The sequence below is a fragment of the Orbicella franksi genome, chromosome 4 (assembly GCF_964199315.1).
Source record: "Orbicella franksi chromosome 4, jaOrbFran1.1, whole genome shotgun sequence".
NCBI lineage: Eukaryota > Metazoa > Cnidaria > Anthozoa > Scleractinia > Merulinidae > Orbicella > Orbicella franksi.
Genome location: NC_138148.1, coordinates 17,310,192 through 17,326,756, shown reverse-complemented (window position 1 = coordinate 17,326,756; position 16,565 = coordinate 17,310,192). Strand labels below are relative to the sequence as shown.

At 38.1% G+C, this 16,565-nt stretch overlaps 2 protein-coding genes and 1 long non-coding RNA gene across 3 annotated transcripts in view; 2 read left to right on the top strand and 1 right to left on the bottom strand.

The window, feature by feature from the left end:
* Nucleotides 1–14,399, top strand: part of LOC145484895 (uncharacterized) — a 90,758-nt gene extending 76,359 nt beyond the window's left edge. Inside the window, exon 2 of the long non-coding RNA XR_014049099.1 lies at nucleotides 11,630–14,399. This is a non-coding gene — a long non-coding RNA (uncharacterized LOC145484895). The remainder of the gene's footprint in view (nucleotides 1–11,629) is intronic.
* LOC145484855 (uncharacterized) overlaps nucleotides 1–16,565 on the top strand; it is a 137,645-nt gene that overhangs the window by 94,777 nt on the left and 26,303 nt on the right. The gene's annotated exons all lie outside the window — the stretch shown is intronic.
* On the bottom strand, nucleotides 2,544–15,558 carry LOC145484735 (uncharacterized). Its single transcript, XM_081463368.1, has 6 exons — nucleotides 15,213–15,558; nucleotides 10,914–11,159; nucleotides 9,029–9,337; nucleotides 7,584–7,856; nucleotides 6,186–6,419; nucleotides 2,544–3,364 (listed from the first exon to the last, which is right to left on the bottom strand). Exons 1-6 carry the CDS (start codon nucleotides 15,469–15,471, stop codon nucleotides 3,054–3,056), a joined length of 1,632 nt encoding a protein of 543 aa, XP_081319494.1. The 5' UTR covers nucleotides 15,472–15,558; the 3' UTR covers nucleotides 2,544–3,053.

The window sequence follows — 16,565 nt, the reverse complement described above, 5'->3', positions numbered from 1 at the left end:
CAACTAAAAACGGTAAAATACTGAATAAACAATATCTCTAGAAATATTGAAGCAGTGTTCTTGAAACTTGGCACCGCAAATGTACATCACAAAAGAAACAAAATGACACCCTTATGTTTAAGCTCAATGATACAATGTACTGTGAAGTTCTACTTGAGCAATGAAATTTAACAACTAAAATTGTAAACCAGTTTAACTGCTTTCGTATAAATAATGCTGGGTTCTGTAAGAAGATTCTCGTGGACTCGGGATCCTGTGAACCATTACCTAACTGCAAGGATAAACTACGTAGCAAGGGAATTGATGAATGGCAGCAGAGCTTCTGCTTGTGTACATACCATCCAGAATAAAAATCCATTGCAAATCCACTCTGGAAAAGATATGGGATCCCTTGCCTCATGATGCGCCAAAAATGTTCTCACACTTTCTTCCGCTAGTGGAGAGAAAAAGGACCCACCTTCATCTGGCCCCTGCTTCCTTTGGAGCACCTCTTCATTAGCCTCCTTTGCAGATGCCCTTTAGGTGCGATGAGTGACAAGCACAATGAGTTTCTGCATAGAAGGCTTCCTCTCCATCGGCTTCTGCCTATGTGACATGATTTGTTTTTTAAAATCCCGTTGCAGGTTGCAAAACGTAGATGTAGATGTAGATTCTGTAGATGCTATACCGTCCTTATCAACAGTGGGTCAAACTGGCTCTGAAAAGTATTTTTATTGGTGATTAACTAGGCTGACAGCACTATTACTGTGTTGTGAAGTTCTGAAAAGTAGTTAAGACATTCAAGGCAAATTTCAATAGACAGTAATGCACAACTAAAGAATGAAAAATGGAGAGGATCTAGACAGGTGACTTCTCACTGAATATATATCTGCCATGAACTCGTTGGGTTCAAGAAGGACGTGGTGCTCTGTCATACGAGCGCAGAGTTTCGCTGATTGCCCCTCTAATAGTCAATAGGCCAATTTCGATATATTAAAATTCTTGCTTGTATTTCAGGCTTACGGGAATAAAACAAAAGTAATCGCATTGAGGTTGAGGGATGAATAATTGATTTATTTTGTTTTATTCCGCTAGGCCTCAGAACAAAGTTAGAATTTTACTACATCCAAATTGGCCTATTCCCTCTATGACAAGTTCCTGCAGGGAATCATGGTTATTGTATTCATCAGAACAAATATCCAGTCCAAGATGATGAATACAGCTACCATGATTCCCTGCAGGCAGATCTCATTGAAGGAATTAATTGGCTCTTTGCCGTTAAAATTTGAAAGTTATTGGGAAAAACAAATGCACTACATTTTTTTATTGTTCCCTTAAGTTTTTGAATAATTTAAGGCGTCACTTGTGTGGTCTTTAAGAGTGCACACCATGGCCATGGAAACATTGCACTCATGGTAAAAGACTCAAGGAAAATCTTCAGTCCCAACCGAGGAAGCGGGAGGAGGTTGAACACACTGAACTACACAAATACAAAGTCGGTCGCAGGCTTTCTATTTACATCTTCAAATAGATGGAGACGGTTTTCATTTGATGTCGAAAAGTCATTGGTTTTGCATCAAATACGCTACACGATTAACTGGCTTAAAAAACTCCCGCCACTTCATCCAATCAGAAGTAAAACCAAAACCAATCGTGATTCGTTCGCACTTGTTTTCCTGCGTTTCGCATCAGCGGCATGTAATTACTAGGAGTTTTGATTGGTTCACGGTACTGTTTGTATCCTTTGTGATCGGCCAGAGTGATTACTTTGGTTTTGGTTTTCCGGCACTCAATTGAACGCTATATAGAGACCAAAACAATCACAATTAGTTGTAACTGGACTGACTACAGCTGACCCTGCGGCTAATGTGACAGTTAATGTTACGGGATCGCCGCGAAACCAATATTATCACGTATATTTTTCACGTTTTAAAGATTTCGGGCTCTAACAAAATATAACAAGACCAATATATTTTCTTACGACGACTTTTTTCTTCCGTGCAACATTAAGCCTATAACTATTGAAAATGATCCCTTTTTCAGAGATCCTGGTTCAAGCGGAAAATTCACTTTGCACAAGATGTCATACGCCCAAAACAAGTTTAAAATCAAAACAAATTATCTTTACTACCTTCAATGAATTTCTGTCATTCCATCGGACTAAGGCCCCTCCGTACTACGCCGAAGAAATTTGAAAACGCAGCTCTATTTCTACGGTTAGGCCTTCCGTCCACACTAATCCGTCCTGAAAACGCTTTTTACAATAAGTGCAGAAATTCTTGCGCTACTTGGCTAATTTCATTGTCAATAAGCGGACAGACACATGAATTTATAATTTATGCCATGTAGTTTCGCAAAAAAACAAATTGACGGCGGTTTTTCATTCGTCTGTCCTGTTATTGACAATGAATTTCGATCCACAGCTACTTTGATAATGTTATGACGAGATTCATGATCAATAACAGGACAGACGCATGAAAACCTGTAAAGTAGCGAGCCCCCCCCGCTCCCGTACCCCGAAAATAGGGAGACCAAGGTTTAATTGTAGATTTATTTTTCCAGTCAATAGTGAAGTGAAAGCAACGTACCGATAATAACGATAATTTCAACTCTACAACAAGGGAAGGTATCAATTATGCAGCTTATGCCATGATGTTAATTCGTGCTTCATCAGTCCATGTTGCACCGTATAAAAACAACTCCAAAACGTAACCATAGAAAATGCACTCAGTCTAGTCTTAAGAACAGTCCATTCGCATTCAAAACAGGACGATATTCTATATGGAGCAAAACATATGGAATTGAGGGTGTCGAAAAATAATCAAATAAAAAATGGGAAGGAAAAATTATAACACAAGTAATATTTCAACTTAACATGTTAGACATACAACTGATCCTTGTCGAAAACTTGTTGCCCACGTGTGGTCATCTAGCTGCAATATGTTCCAAGATGTTAGATGGTGCAATGCATTGGGGTAGCTAAAGTTTCCATACGCAAGAATGCTGCAATGCGTTGAAATCTCGCGCACGTTTTGTAGGGTGCCTAGTTTTAATGATTTACACATCATTATTGTTCAGCCAAGATAGAAGACCTCTAACTCGTCAGGTGAGAACACGTAAGTCCCAGCCAGGATTGTCTTTTTGTCTCGTACTCCACTTGGAACAGAGTAAGAGTGGCCAAAGTTTGTGAATGAGTTAGTGTTACTATTTGCATTGTCAGCAATGAGGATGTCACTCCCGCCACCAAATACCGGACCGTAACTTGGGTACCTGTAAATTGCACGTGATGGGTTCGTCAGCAAGCTCTTGAATGGTCCAAGACCTTCTTTTTTGCGGAGTGAAAATATGAACGCATTGGAAGTGGCAGTGTATCCACCGCTGGACTCTAAAGAGACACATGCAGTATAAAGTTAAATAACAACAACAACAACAACAACAACAACAACAAGCTTTTATTACCAAATAAAAAAAAGTTAAACTTTACAATATAATATATTAATACAAAAAAGAGGTAATGTTTACTCAGAATAAGTAAAAAGCTAATCGAGCTGAGTAAAACTAAGTAATGTTGAAGTACAGGAGGTAGGTTGGCACTAAAGCTTGATGAAAGCAATTAATTTGTCAATAAAAAAGAGACGAAAAGAAGAAATAAATAAATAAATAAATAAATAAATAGATAAATAAAAAATAAATAAATAAATTAATAAAATAAATAAACAAATACCAGCTGAAAACTCATGAACAGTAAGACTGTAAGATGTTTAGCTTGACTTTGTTTTTAAACGTTTTAAGGGGGAGTTGTTTAATGCTTTCGTCAAGGTGATTCCAAACTTTTACAGCTGCAAAGCGAATGTTGAATTTACCATAGTTTGTTTTGATGGTATTGATGTAATAGGTTGATTTAGAAGCAAGCCTAGTATTGTATGAGTGTACAGATGCTACTGTTTGAAAGAAATTTTCAAAGGAAGATGGAAGAAGATTTTAGTAATAGTGATATATGAGGAGTGCATTGTGAAGGATAACAAGATCAGTTAATTTAAGGATCTTTAATTCCTTAAAAAGAGGTTCAGCGTGTTCATCTGGTTTTGAAAAAGTTATAGTACGTATAGCTCTTTTTTGAAGAGTTATTAAGGCTTTAAGAGTAGCACTATAAGTATTGCCCCCAAATTGATAAACCGCAGGTGAGGACGGGGTAGATAATTGAATAATATAATTGATGTAATATGTTTCTATTTACATAATATCTAATTTTAGATAGTACTCCAATACCTCTTGAAACCTTCTTGCTCAATTCGTGTAAGTATGGTTTCCAGTTCAAATTGGAATCAAAAATGAGTCCTAAATATTTAACTTGATTATCAGATTTCACAGACATATTGGAGATACTAAGATTCAACTTATGAGCTATTCGTCTTTGAGGAGAATGAAATAGGAAATTAAATTAAATTAAATGGGAATTACATTACAATTAAGCATAGAAATTTGACGACCAAATCAGGACAAAAAATAATTTCGTATGCTCCGTCGATCCTATATACAATAATAATTAACACTTAATGACTGGTCCCGAGGGGAACAGTGAATTTTGTTTCCCGAAAATTTCATTGTTTCCCTCGACTTCGTCTCGGGAAACATTCAGATTTTCGGGAAACAAAATTCACTGTTTCCCAAGGGATCAGTCATTAAGTGCTTTGTGATATAGCAAAAAAATGGGTCAAACCGGTGGAAAAAAATATTCACTTTATTGACAAATGACGTGCAACAACGGTCAACATTTCGTGGGTAACAGTGAACTTTTTCCCGTTTAACGTCATAGTTTTCGCAATGTTGCCCGTTCATGGCATTTGGCGTGTAACAGTTTCATTGTTAGATGTCATGTGACCATGAACTAGCCAGTGAATGGGCGCGCTGTAGCGGGAAAAACGCCAGCTATATAACAATCTTTCATCTTACCCAGTTCTCAAAAGACTTTTTTAATTTTGAAATTTGAATCTGAAATTGTGAAACGACAATAACTTTAAGATTCAAATGATTAACCTTTTCCGTAATTCATGATAGAGGAAATACCTTCCGAACATCATCCAGAAAAACCGGAATACTATTTTTTTCACTTTTATATAGTGATTTATAACAAAGTTTCCATATAATGCGCGCTCTGATTGGCTGAAACAGCGTGCTTTATCAGAGAACAGAGCACGGGTTGATGATGGTAAGTTGGCTTCCAAGTTTTTGACGAATTTGACCCAAATTAAACGATGGATGAGTAATTAGACCTTGTGTCGTACTATTCAGGGAGTAATCGTCCTCCAAATTTCAAATCGGCCTCGCGGCGGTTGTACAACATGAGGTCCAGTTACTGCACTCTTTATTTCTTTATTTATGCGAACATGTTTTATCATAAGAAGAAGTTAGGAAGAAGTCAGGTGAGTGCCGAGATGTCAGGCTTTAACGGCCTGCAGGCTGGCTCCAAAATTACTTTAACACCACTCATTAGAACCTGGATTAAAATAGACTGAAGCTGCCCATACTAAACGCATCAGTTGTGTTAACACCTCTATGATTGTCTTTGATTACAACATTTGTCGATCGTTGATCTTGGCGGCCATCTCAGGAGAAGTGTTACGGTTCGCAATGGGTGTGCACATCTGTGTCCGCAATCGTCATTTATACATGTCAGTTGTGAAATCACTCCTATATGTCGGACTTTCAAAACACGGTATGTGCTGCGTTTGCTTGAAAGCAAACGAATTAAAAAGGGCGGCTGTTTAAAGAACATGCTTTTTTAAATCACTTTTAAGCCATGGTTACCTATAAGGATTTTTCTGCAAGGGTGTTTGGCTTACAGTGTCTATGATGAAGTTGCTCCGCACAAAGTGTATCAGCCTTGAAAGGGAAAAATGTCCGTTTTCCTAATTGTAGAGAAACCCAGGTCATTGGGGATTTCACCAGGACCAAGAAAACTGCAATATAAAGTGTCTACCACGGTGCCCTTCAGGCGGGTACATTTTGTAAGCCCGACAGTGCAATTCACTCTGCAGGAATTTTTTTTGCTTCTCTTCTTCTTTGGACGAATTTTTGTTTCAGTCACCCTCCCTTGCATAAATGTTTTTTTTTTTCTGTATTTTCCCCACCCCCTTTACTTTTCTAATGGTCCGTCCCTAAATAAACTATAATTAAAGAAAACACACGTGGAAATTTCTATTTACCCCAAGTTATATCAGTGTATCCTCCAAACACGCATTGTCCCTTTTTGATAATGGTAACCGTGTTTCGTTTCCCATCACACCTGCTGTGGAATGTACTTGAAGCCCAGCCGTGAGTGGAAGAGCGGTAACACAGCACCCAACTAGGGTTGCTTCCAACAGCTGGTGTTAGGAATTCATGAAGGCGACTTTCATAAAGGGCATTTCCTGTTATTATCAACGAATTCTTCCAGAAATCTGTAATTTCAAAAAGGAAAACAAAGACAAGTTTAGCAAAATGTTATACAGTCAACAAGAGACTTAAAAGTTTTCGTAAGTAAAACGTCTGAATGTCTTCAGTTGAGTACCATGGTCTCAACAAAATCACTTCAACGGCTCAATAAGATCATCACCTAGCTACTGTGAGAATGTTCATCAACCTCTTACACTATAAATGGCCATTTTGCAGAAAGAAACACCAGACTGCCAAGATAAAAACAAATTAACTCGAGTTTGAAAATTAGCTGATTAATACGTGATCAATATGCTTAAGGTGATTCCTTTGAATCTAAAAATGACATCTCAATTCAAGTTAAAATTTAAAGACCCTACTAAAAACTTGCAACATCAGCTAGAAAAGACAAAAGCCAAGGGTTAAGTAATAGTTGAAAATCATAAACTAATACGGATGGGTAAATTAACTGATGTATGTTTCATAATTAAGGCGTACAATTTTAGGCGTAACTAAGTACTTCTTTTTTTTTGTTCGCATGGTTTGTTCTCGAAAGCACAATTATAACTTTACCAGTACTGGGTAAGTTCACATTTCAGATAATTCTGATTGACATTACATGCGTTAAAATTGGTTTACGCTACAATCAAGAAAATGATACATGGCTCACGACCACGTGGAAAGGATTATGCATCTCTCTATCGAGCTCAATTGTAAGAAAATGGGGTTATTTTCCTAATGTGTGCGCCAATTACACCACAAGGATGCACAGCGGAACATTAGGGTATCATCTGAAATGAAAAACAAAAAAACTGATTTCTAATAACAGCGGGAGTTTGTAAATCTCGGTCTGGCCATAAGATGCCTTTTTAGCGATCCTCTAATAGTAGTGATAACAAAGGCTACTTAAGTTGAGCAGTGTAACTCAAAAATACAGGGCTAAACTACCTGTCGACTTTCAGCTTAGCTGGGGAGTCTGCGTAGGCTACTGTTTTAGATGTTTCAATCAGTGAAGCAATAAATAATTAAAATAAACAAAATTAGTCCCCAGGTACTGCCACACACATGTTGCGCAGGTTATCGCACCCTAACAGTTCGTAGCTTCACGGTTAACGCCCAGCTTCTTGAGGACTAAATTGGGAGATATTCTGGGACAAATACGATTTAGATCTATCTTCATTGGTACTCACCTGGTTTGACATAATTTAGGGTTGTCAATGCACCAACAGATCCCAACTTATTCGTGGCTTTACACCGATAAGGACCAGTATCTTGAGGACTAAAGTTGGAGATATTCAGTGTACCATTGATAACAGTGGTTCGACCTTGTGGTAGCGGTGCAAGTCCTCTTGACCATACAATTGTCGGTGGTGGATAACCAAATACTCGACAGGAAAGAGAAGCTGTGGAATTTGCAGTTACTTTTAAAACACTAGCAGGAATCTCAAGGAATTGTGGAGGAACTGGACGAAAAAACAAACAAACAAATCAGTAACGATTGAAACTATTAGACCAGATTAATATTTGTTATAGTTCTTAGTTACTACGCGAAACTACTTCGAAACTAAAAGCAGTGGCGGAAATAGAAACGATATTACAGCATGGAGATTTCGCATTGGTGTCTTCCCGCCTAAATTCACAATTGACTATAAGACTTTTTTGTTTTGTTTTTGATTTCTGCCACTCCTTTTAGTCTCGAAATATGTGTTAAGACATCCACCACTATATAATATTGTAATTTTATTTTTTAAATAAGTAACATCTAAACCTGAAGAAGGCTGGTCTGGCCAGCCGAAATATTGTTTTAAATATACCACGCTGTGTCAAACTTAACATACCGTCACCAGACTTGGAAAGTAAACAGTGGACAGCGCATGTCAGATTATGACGTCATAAACGATGACGTCACACCATACCATTCTGCTAATTTTAAACTCGTAAATTCTAACATTTTTTAATGTTTTCGAAAGACAGAGACAAAAGTAGTTGAGAACTGAAAACAAAAAATCCAAAGCGATACCTGCGATTTTTAGGGACACTAAGTTCTTTATTTTACCGAATTTGTAGCATTTTTCAATGAAGACTGGAGAAAATAAACCAATACGATTGATTTTGAAGAAACAATATAGTTCCGTGGGGAGCCAGTGAAATATATTTAAATTGTTATAGATCAAAAAATATTTGTCATACTGAGAAACGGTTTTCAGTACATTGTTCCACTAGTCATGAACTCGATCGAATGATTTTATGGTATGAAACTATAAACGTCATAGACCATGTGTATGTGACGTCATCAAATATGACGTCATAATTTGAAATTTTGTCGGATTTTTTAAAACTGAAATGATCAAGACAGGAATTCAAGGGTAGGAGAAAAGTTTGGAGAAAAAAGGAAGCAAAGTTTGTGTACTTAGACGTACTTAGCGTTTAAAGGGGCTTAAATCCCCAGTGTGCCGGGATCTGCTCGTTGCCCGCCCGCGTTTTTCTTCGTCACTGACCGAGAGCCTGGAACAGACCAGTAAATGCACCACAGAATGAGCGTGACGGACTCACGCAAACCTTTTCCTAACAGACGAAAGTGCTCCCCTTAGCAACGCTCTACTTTAAGGCATATCACAATTATAAAATTGATTACCTTGTACAAAAAGTTTCACAACCTTCTTAGCTTGTCCCAAGATATTTGTAGCCGTGCAAACGTAACTCCCCGAGTCATTGTAACCAGCACTCTTGATCTGGAGCTTATTGCCTTGGACTTCCTTATTCACCTGTCCTGTGACACTTGTTTTACTCCAGGATACGCTAGGCTTCGGATTACCATCAGCTGAGCAGTAAAATGTGGCGGTCTGGTACTGAGTTACAGTGAGTGAGGCAGGAGATACAATCACTTCTGGAACAGATATCGACTCCCCTGCATCACCCTTAGGTCCCGGATCTCCAGGAGCTCCTGCAACAGAAAAATAATGATTCAATGTAAACAACGGCAGACGTTTGAAACTAGTGTATATGTAAAAGGAGTGTGACAGGTATTTGAATCGCTAAGTTTCATTTGTTCCTTAACCTTTTCCTTTCTCGTTGTTAGTTTGAAACTTATGTATATATAAAAGGAGTGTGACAGGAATTTGAATCGCTAAGTTTCATTTGTTCCTTAATCTTTTCCTTTCTCGTTGTCATTTCCTCGGAATATAAGTTTTTCACTTACAGTACAAATTTCGAATAACATACATGGCGCTAAGATAACGATCATTTGATTTGTTCTATGGTAGTTCTTTGTGCGCTAACTGTCTTCTTCAAATGACACAGTGTATTGTCATTTATAATCATTTGTTAGTTCGTTATGTCAGAAAAAGCCAAGATACAAAGAGCACAGTAGTTTGGCAAATGTTTCGTCACCGGCCGAGAGAACCCATCCAGGATTCTGGATTGAATAAAGACTTTATTCAAAAATTTTTGCAATGTTTGCGTTTTTATGTTTTTTTTTTCTGATGTTTTAAATCAACTTCGGAGCTGAAAAATGCTTCAGTTGATATTCAACATGGGGTATCAAAGATGGTGGACATTTTGAAATTAGGGGTTTCTTAGGTGTGATATGACTACATGAATGACACGTTATTCAACAAGTTTTTATATTTCATATACCACATCAATTTGATCACGAGTGATTACTTAAGCTTTTAGAAATACTTAGGACGCTAAGCGGAGAAGGCTGGGGGAGAAGCAAGGCATAAAGACGCCCCTCCAGTATCATGAGCGTAAAAAATAAAAAAGACAAAAACTCTAAAAAGCGTTTAAAATAAACCTGTATAGCTGGTTTTCACATGACGTCACAAAAATTCGAACTACCAAACTATTGATCTTCCTGAAATTTTACTTAAACGATGTATAAGAGCAGCTGAAAACTATTATTCATACAAATTTTCGCTCCGAATGGGTTCTTGGCTTTGTGATACACTACGCTTGAATTTCTAAGCTTTTGCGTGACGCGGCATTTACATGACGGCCCTGAGAGCTGTCATGATGGTTAAAAAAAGTGACTTATTTTGGGGAACTTGGCTATCTGAACAGTTCATGTCTTAGAAAAAGTATTATTTTAATGTTTTAGAGCTCCTCGAGGGATAAATTCACGCTTTTGTAGCAAAACTCAGTAACAGGTGTTTCTGTTGGTTTCCGGCCGCCATGTTGGTGCCCATACGGATGGGCACCAGCATGGCGTATCCATACAAATCTCTATAAATTTGCGTAAAAAATTTCTCCGCATATCTCGCATAAGAAAAATTGCTGTGACCAGAATTTTGGCGAGAGTCTTTGCATATTTACCTTCTTTCATTTCCCAGATTCTGGACTTTATCTATCGACCGGTTTTGATTTTTATTTTGGTCTATTTTGAATTGCGTGACACTGAAAACCAGCAATTGAAAACTTATTTTTCTTATTTTCTAATTTTTGTTTTGACTGAAGGACTGACGAGCTCTCCGTTAGAATATAGCATTAAGCGAAAGGTCACGTGACTTAATCTTAAATACCTTTTTCGCCCTTGATTCCAGTACTTCCTTTTGGTCCTCGTTCACCGCGAGATCCTTCGATCCCCTTTGGTCCGGGGGGACCTGCCACGCACACTTTGTTAGGAGAGAGACAGTAAGACTCCACAGATTTCTTAACAATGGAGGTTACATACTTTTTGATCCCGTCACTCATTTCTTGAATGCCATCAGGATACTGGCGGTCTGGTTTTAAGCTGCGTCGTGAAATGTGACGGTTGGACTTTATGTCTATGGAAAAATGAAATGTTGGCATTTATGTCCGATTACCTATAGGTAACTGATTTGCACATGAAACGGTGAGAGGGGGGAGAGAGGGTTGGCCAATTAATAGAGGGGGTAAGTTTCTAAAGAAACTGGCGCTGCGTCGGTGGGGAGTGTAACAAGATAATTTGGTTTTATCAACTGGGTTGATAATGTGAATTGGCCACCGTAAAGAGATTTGAAAGCTGACGTTTCGAGCGTTAGCCCTTCGTCGGAGCGAATCGAGGAATTGTGGGTTGTGTGTAGTTTATATACAAAAAGATGGAGCTACGCTATTGGTTGGTGCATGGTAACGTGAAAAACAACAGAATAAATTAGTTGAATGAAAAGCGTTCGTTGATACCGTGAGGATTAAGAGTGCCGATTTGTAAAATAAATTTTTGTTCTAGAGTTTTGCGGCTTTCCGTACAATGTACTTCCTTGATGGGGAGATTAAGGTGTCTCGCGACCGGTTTAGATGTGTTTTTGTCGTCTTTCTCAACGTCACGAAGGTGTTCTCGGAATCGGTCGCCTAGTCGTTTTCCAGTTTCGCCGATGTATAACTTTTTGCAAAGAGTGCAAGTTATGCAGTAGATGACATTGGCTGAGGTACAGGTGAAATGAGGAAAGGATATGTTTTGCATCGTGCGCGTGCGCATATAAAAGTTCCGGGTTGATCACTTGTTTGGAATGCACTTCTGACTAAAAAGTACCTATGTTTTTGTCGCGTTTGAATGAAATTAATGGAGGTTGCGGAAAGATTCTACCAGTATCGGGATCATTTTGAAGTAATTTAAAGTTTGCAAAACATGTCCTTTCATTTGCAACGCTGAGAAAATATCGGAACCCAACCGATCCGTCAAGATCACTGATCATTTCACCTGTACCTCAGCCAATGTCATCTACTGCATAGCTTGCACTCTTTGCAAAAAGTTATACATCAACGAAACCGGTTGGCAAATTACTTTGTTACGTTTGTAGAAGCGAAACACATTGGATGCTTATTGTCTTAGAATGAGTGGTTGTGAAGAGTTGAAAATTAAGACCCTGGCCCCACAGAATACAAAATTAAATGCTTAAAATTGATTCTCCTTACTTATAAACTGCAGTTTTCACCAAGAGATTTTCCCCAGAAACCTGGTGAGAGGGCATTATAACTCCCACATAATTCAAATTAGAAGAGAAACAATATCCGTCATGCGTATTATAGGAGCATTTGCATAAACAGTTGCCACGGAGACGTTTTTCTCTGCTCTGAAGGACAGTAACAGATTGAAACTCAACTAAACAATTAATCAGCATAAAACAGGATTTCCAATTTTCACCGTTAACTGACGGCTACAAAATGGATCGGTATATGAAAGGGTCTCCAATTATCAGCAGCCTTACAGCTACCTATCTATCCACTGCTGCATGGATCACAGACAGAATGTTATTACAGTTTAATTTGTAAGTTAGATATATTATAGTACTTCTATTGCATCTTTGGCATTAGCATGTACTCATTGCGAGAATACTAAAAACAATGTTGTTAAATTGGTTGTTAATTAATTAGTTGGTCCTCCCCTTTACAGCGATTCCTGTCAAGAAAGCTTGCTCCTATATTCGCGACAAACTCAATAATGACAGTACATTATTCTCCAGAACTAATCTCAATACTGATGACATAATCTCCCTTTTGTAATTTGTTCTTTCCAACAACTACTGTGTTTACAAGGATTGTTAAAAAAAAATCCACGACACTTTCTCATCAACAAGAAAGACGCCCTCTGACACTTTGAATTCATTGACCCTAAGATCTCTTTCTCGATTGAAACCGAAAGTAATGGATAAAACTAATTTTTGGACACCTTGGTCACCCGGATCAGTGGAATAATTTCTATTCAAGTTTATAGAAAACCAGCAAATAATGATTGGTTCCCAATGTAGCGACTAGAACTTTCTTTGCTTTTGGGTGTCACGTTTCTCCGTGACCCCTGGGAATTATGCAACCCACTCTGTAGTACTTAAGCGTTCTTCTTTATGCGTAGTTTTGTGTTTCATTTTCTCTAGTGCTTGTTAGCACTGAAAGTTCGATCTGCTGGTTTCTACCACGTTTTCCTTAGCTACTTCACTGTTGTGAACCCTGAAGTACAAATTATAGAATTCGAGTCGCCACAGTTTTGTAAGTTTATTTGCTCCGTTGTCAGCCGGTTTTCTTTAGTCGCTATATTTTGTACTTAAATATTTTGTCTGGTTTATTTTTTTCAGCTGAATCACACACACCTAAGATCACTTTTGTTTCTCTCGTGCCTACGCCCAGCATGATTAAACTCGTGCATTCAAGCTGTGACGTCTGTAGCGCTTACTAGACGTACACCCACCATGACAAGAAGCACAAAACCGGCACAGCTTATCGGGCGCCCAACCTCTCAAGTACAACTGAAGCAAAATATAATGAACTTAAACATGTTACTCGTGCTTTGGAAGAAAATGGTTACCCCCTGTCGATCATTACCAACATCTTAAAGAATAAACCTGCTGTGGAAATAATTTCCTCTCCTCAGAAGAATTAGTGTGCATGTTTTTCAAGCGGGCTGAGCCATCTGTGACCCGTTTTGATTTCTCTTGTCTGCCCTACGTCAATGGTGTCACTGAACTACTTCAAAGATTACTTCGTATTAGTGGAATTCGAGTTGTTGCCAGACCTTACAAAACTTTATGGCAAGAATTCCCTTCGCCGAAATTCAGGCCACCCAGCCACCCCCAAACAAACGTTGTTTATAAGATTCCCTGCGGTGACTGTACTGAAAGAAACGAGCAGATGCCTCCAAACGCGAAGAAAAAGAACATGTCATCATAGAATTGCAACTCAGGCTCTATCATTTCGAACCATGCATGGTTGAAAAGACCATCAAATCGACTTCGACAACTCTAAAGTAAGTGACAAAGGCGATTATCGTGTGCGACAAACTCTGAAGTCATGGCACACCGCCATGACTCATGAGGCGGGCAATAATTCTAGACTAATAACGATAAAATTAGTCTCTTTTCATTATCCAGCTGTCACAACTTTAATTATACATTTTTAATCTGTACTTTTTCAGACTTTTTACTCTATATATCCATCCATTCGCGTCTTTCTGATCATTCGTGTTGGCAGCCGAAAGCTTATTGACCTTATTTTAATCTAACTTTTCAACCAGATAACGTTTTAATTGTTTTAATAAATTTTTTCTTGTTGTTCACGCCGGGTTTATTGACGTCTATTTGGTTTAAGACTGCTGGTAGCCGGTCTTTTCTCCTTGGGTCAGACGAGTGATTGTTCGTGAACATGAACGCATTGATGATGTGGACTGCCAGCGGACTAATTTAGATTACAATCTTGTCAATCTTGTAGCTGCGGTCAACAACAGTCTTTGAGGGCATATCTGCATTAAATTAGTCTTCAGATTGAAGATCAAATCTATTTACTGTATATAACTATGAAACGTTTGTTGATTTTCCAGTTGTTCTTGTTTTTCGCAAAATCAATGCAGTTTTGTATGTTTCAGTTCATAAAACAAAATATGGGGGTCACTGGTCGTTTGAATGTCTCCATTTCAATAAAAGTGAAAACGTCAGTCACTAGATTCAAATCCTAACTTCCGTGATTTGAAACATCAACGGTTGGCAACCTTTTAATGCCGGCAAAATGCGCCAAAATGGACAAATTGAATTATCAACCCATCCAGGCCGAGCTGATACCAAATTGTAACACGACTACAACGCTCTGCAAACTAAATAAAATGATACTCTTGTTCCGATACGAAACTTTGCTTACTTGAATTGCTAACTGTATTCTCTGCTGAAAGGATTACATAGAGGGAAGACAGAAACCTTCAGCTTTCGTTTTCATCGACACCGTTAACTGATAAGCATTGCATCAAACTCGTTGTCACCGTGAAAAACGTGCAAAGCTTTGAGACAATAGATACCTTGTTCATCAGAAGGGGTCCGATAACAAGACGGGATTTACTTTCTTTAAACCTATGTTTCAATATTTCTTCTTTCATCACTTACCACTGACAACATCAAAGTTCCCTTTCACACGAGCTTGATGAGAAGCTTTCTTTTCTTTCAAAGCATCTTTGATTTGTCGAATTTCCAGAGTGAATTTTAAATCCATCATTTTCGTGTCATCGACCACTGTCTGCATTCTGATGAACAGTACCATCGTCAACAGAATTGCGCTAACAGATAAAATCGAGGAAGCCTTGTGAAGATTCTCGCTACGTTTCTCTATTAACATTATTTTCGCCTCTTTAGCGCAGCCATCCATAGCTCTTTGATGTTGAATTGTGAAGTGGGATATGAAACAATCGAATTTCTCTTAACAATCGCGTAAACTGTCGCGTAAACTATACGTGATCTTGACAGCAGGTACAGACTGGCAAGTAAATAACGAATATCTGTAGTATTACATTACGGAAAAAATGCCAATCAGGAAAGGATTGAGTTATCAGGACTTCTGAGTGAAGTTATCAGGTGTTGGTAACTAAAATCAAGCGTTTCAGTCAACAGATCCCTTCAGGCTCTAGGAGGCATTATGTGTAATCAGGTCAAGAATGTAAAGAAACAAGGCGGCAAAAGATACGTTTTTCTTCATATTTCCTCTTTGAGTTTATTTTTCGAGAAGAAACTTTTGCTGTAAATAGAGAAACCCCTGAGTAACCACTGGTCCGTGTCATGGATGCAACTGAAGTCTATTTCTTAAGCCATGTTTTCTTTATTTGACGTTTTAGATTTCCCACGTCGATAGTAGTGTAATCACAGGTTGTTCAGTTTGGATTTTAATTTGCTCCAGTCGTCTTTGGTACTTAACATATCCACCGGAGAATTCTTCATTCACTGTTAACACCAAAGCGGAAATTAGGATCCTTTGCATAAATGGCGCATAAGTTTGAATAACAATACTTTACACATCCTGAGCCTCGTACTCATGTTTCTAGACCAAGGATTTTACACATGAATCGTGAGGCTTAGAGTGTATAATTAAATTTAGGCGCGATTTATGCAAAGGCTCTATACTCTTGGACGGAACTCATCATTTTAATCAGTCATAAACCGAATAAATAACCACACTTTAAAAAAAGAAAAAAAAAAAAAAAAAAAAAGAAGAAAAAACATCAGCGCGCCACAGAGTTTCAATTTTATGTTCAAGCTCGATGATACAATGTACTGTAAAGTTCTACTTGAGCAATGAAATTCAACAGCTAAAATTGTAAACCAATTTAACTGCTCTAGTATTAATAGTGCTGGGTTCTGTAGGAAGATTCTTCTGGACTCGGGATTCCTGTGAACCATTACCTAGCTGCAACGATAAACTATGTAACACTGATAAACATAACTTCTTCATAGAGGTTCCATGGTAAT

What these genes read in the sequence shown, in the direction of transcription:
- LOC145484735 (XM_081463368.1), bottom strand. Translation starts at nt 15,471, where the DNA reads ATGGATGGCTGCGCTAAAGAGGCGAAAATAATGTTAATAGAGAAACGT. An exon ending in GAACTTTGATGTTGTCAGTG is followed by an intron (nt 11,160 to 15,212) that starts GTAAGTGATGAA and finishes ATTTTTCCATAG; the next exon opens with ACATAAAGTCCAACCGTCAC. An exon ending in TGTGAAACTTTTTGTACAAG is followed by an intron (nt 7,857 to 9,028) that starts GTAATCAATTTT and finishes TTTTTCGTCCAG; the next exon opens with TTCCTCCACAATTCCTTGAG.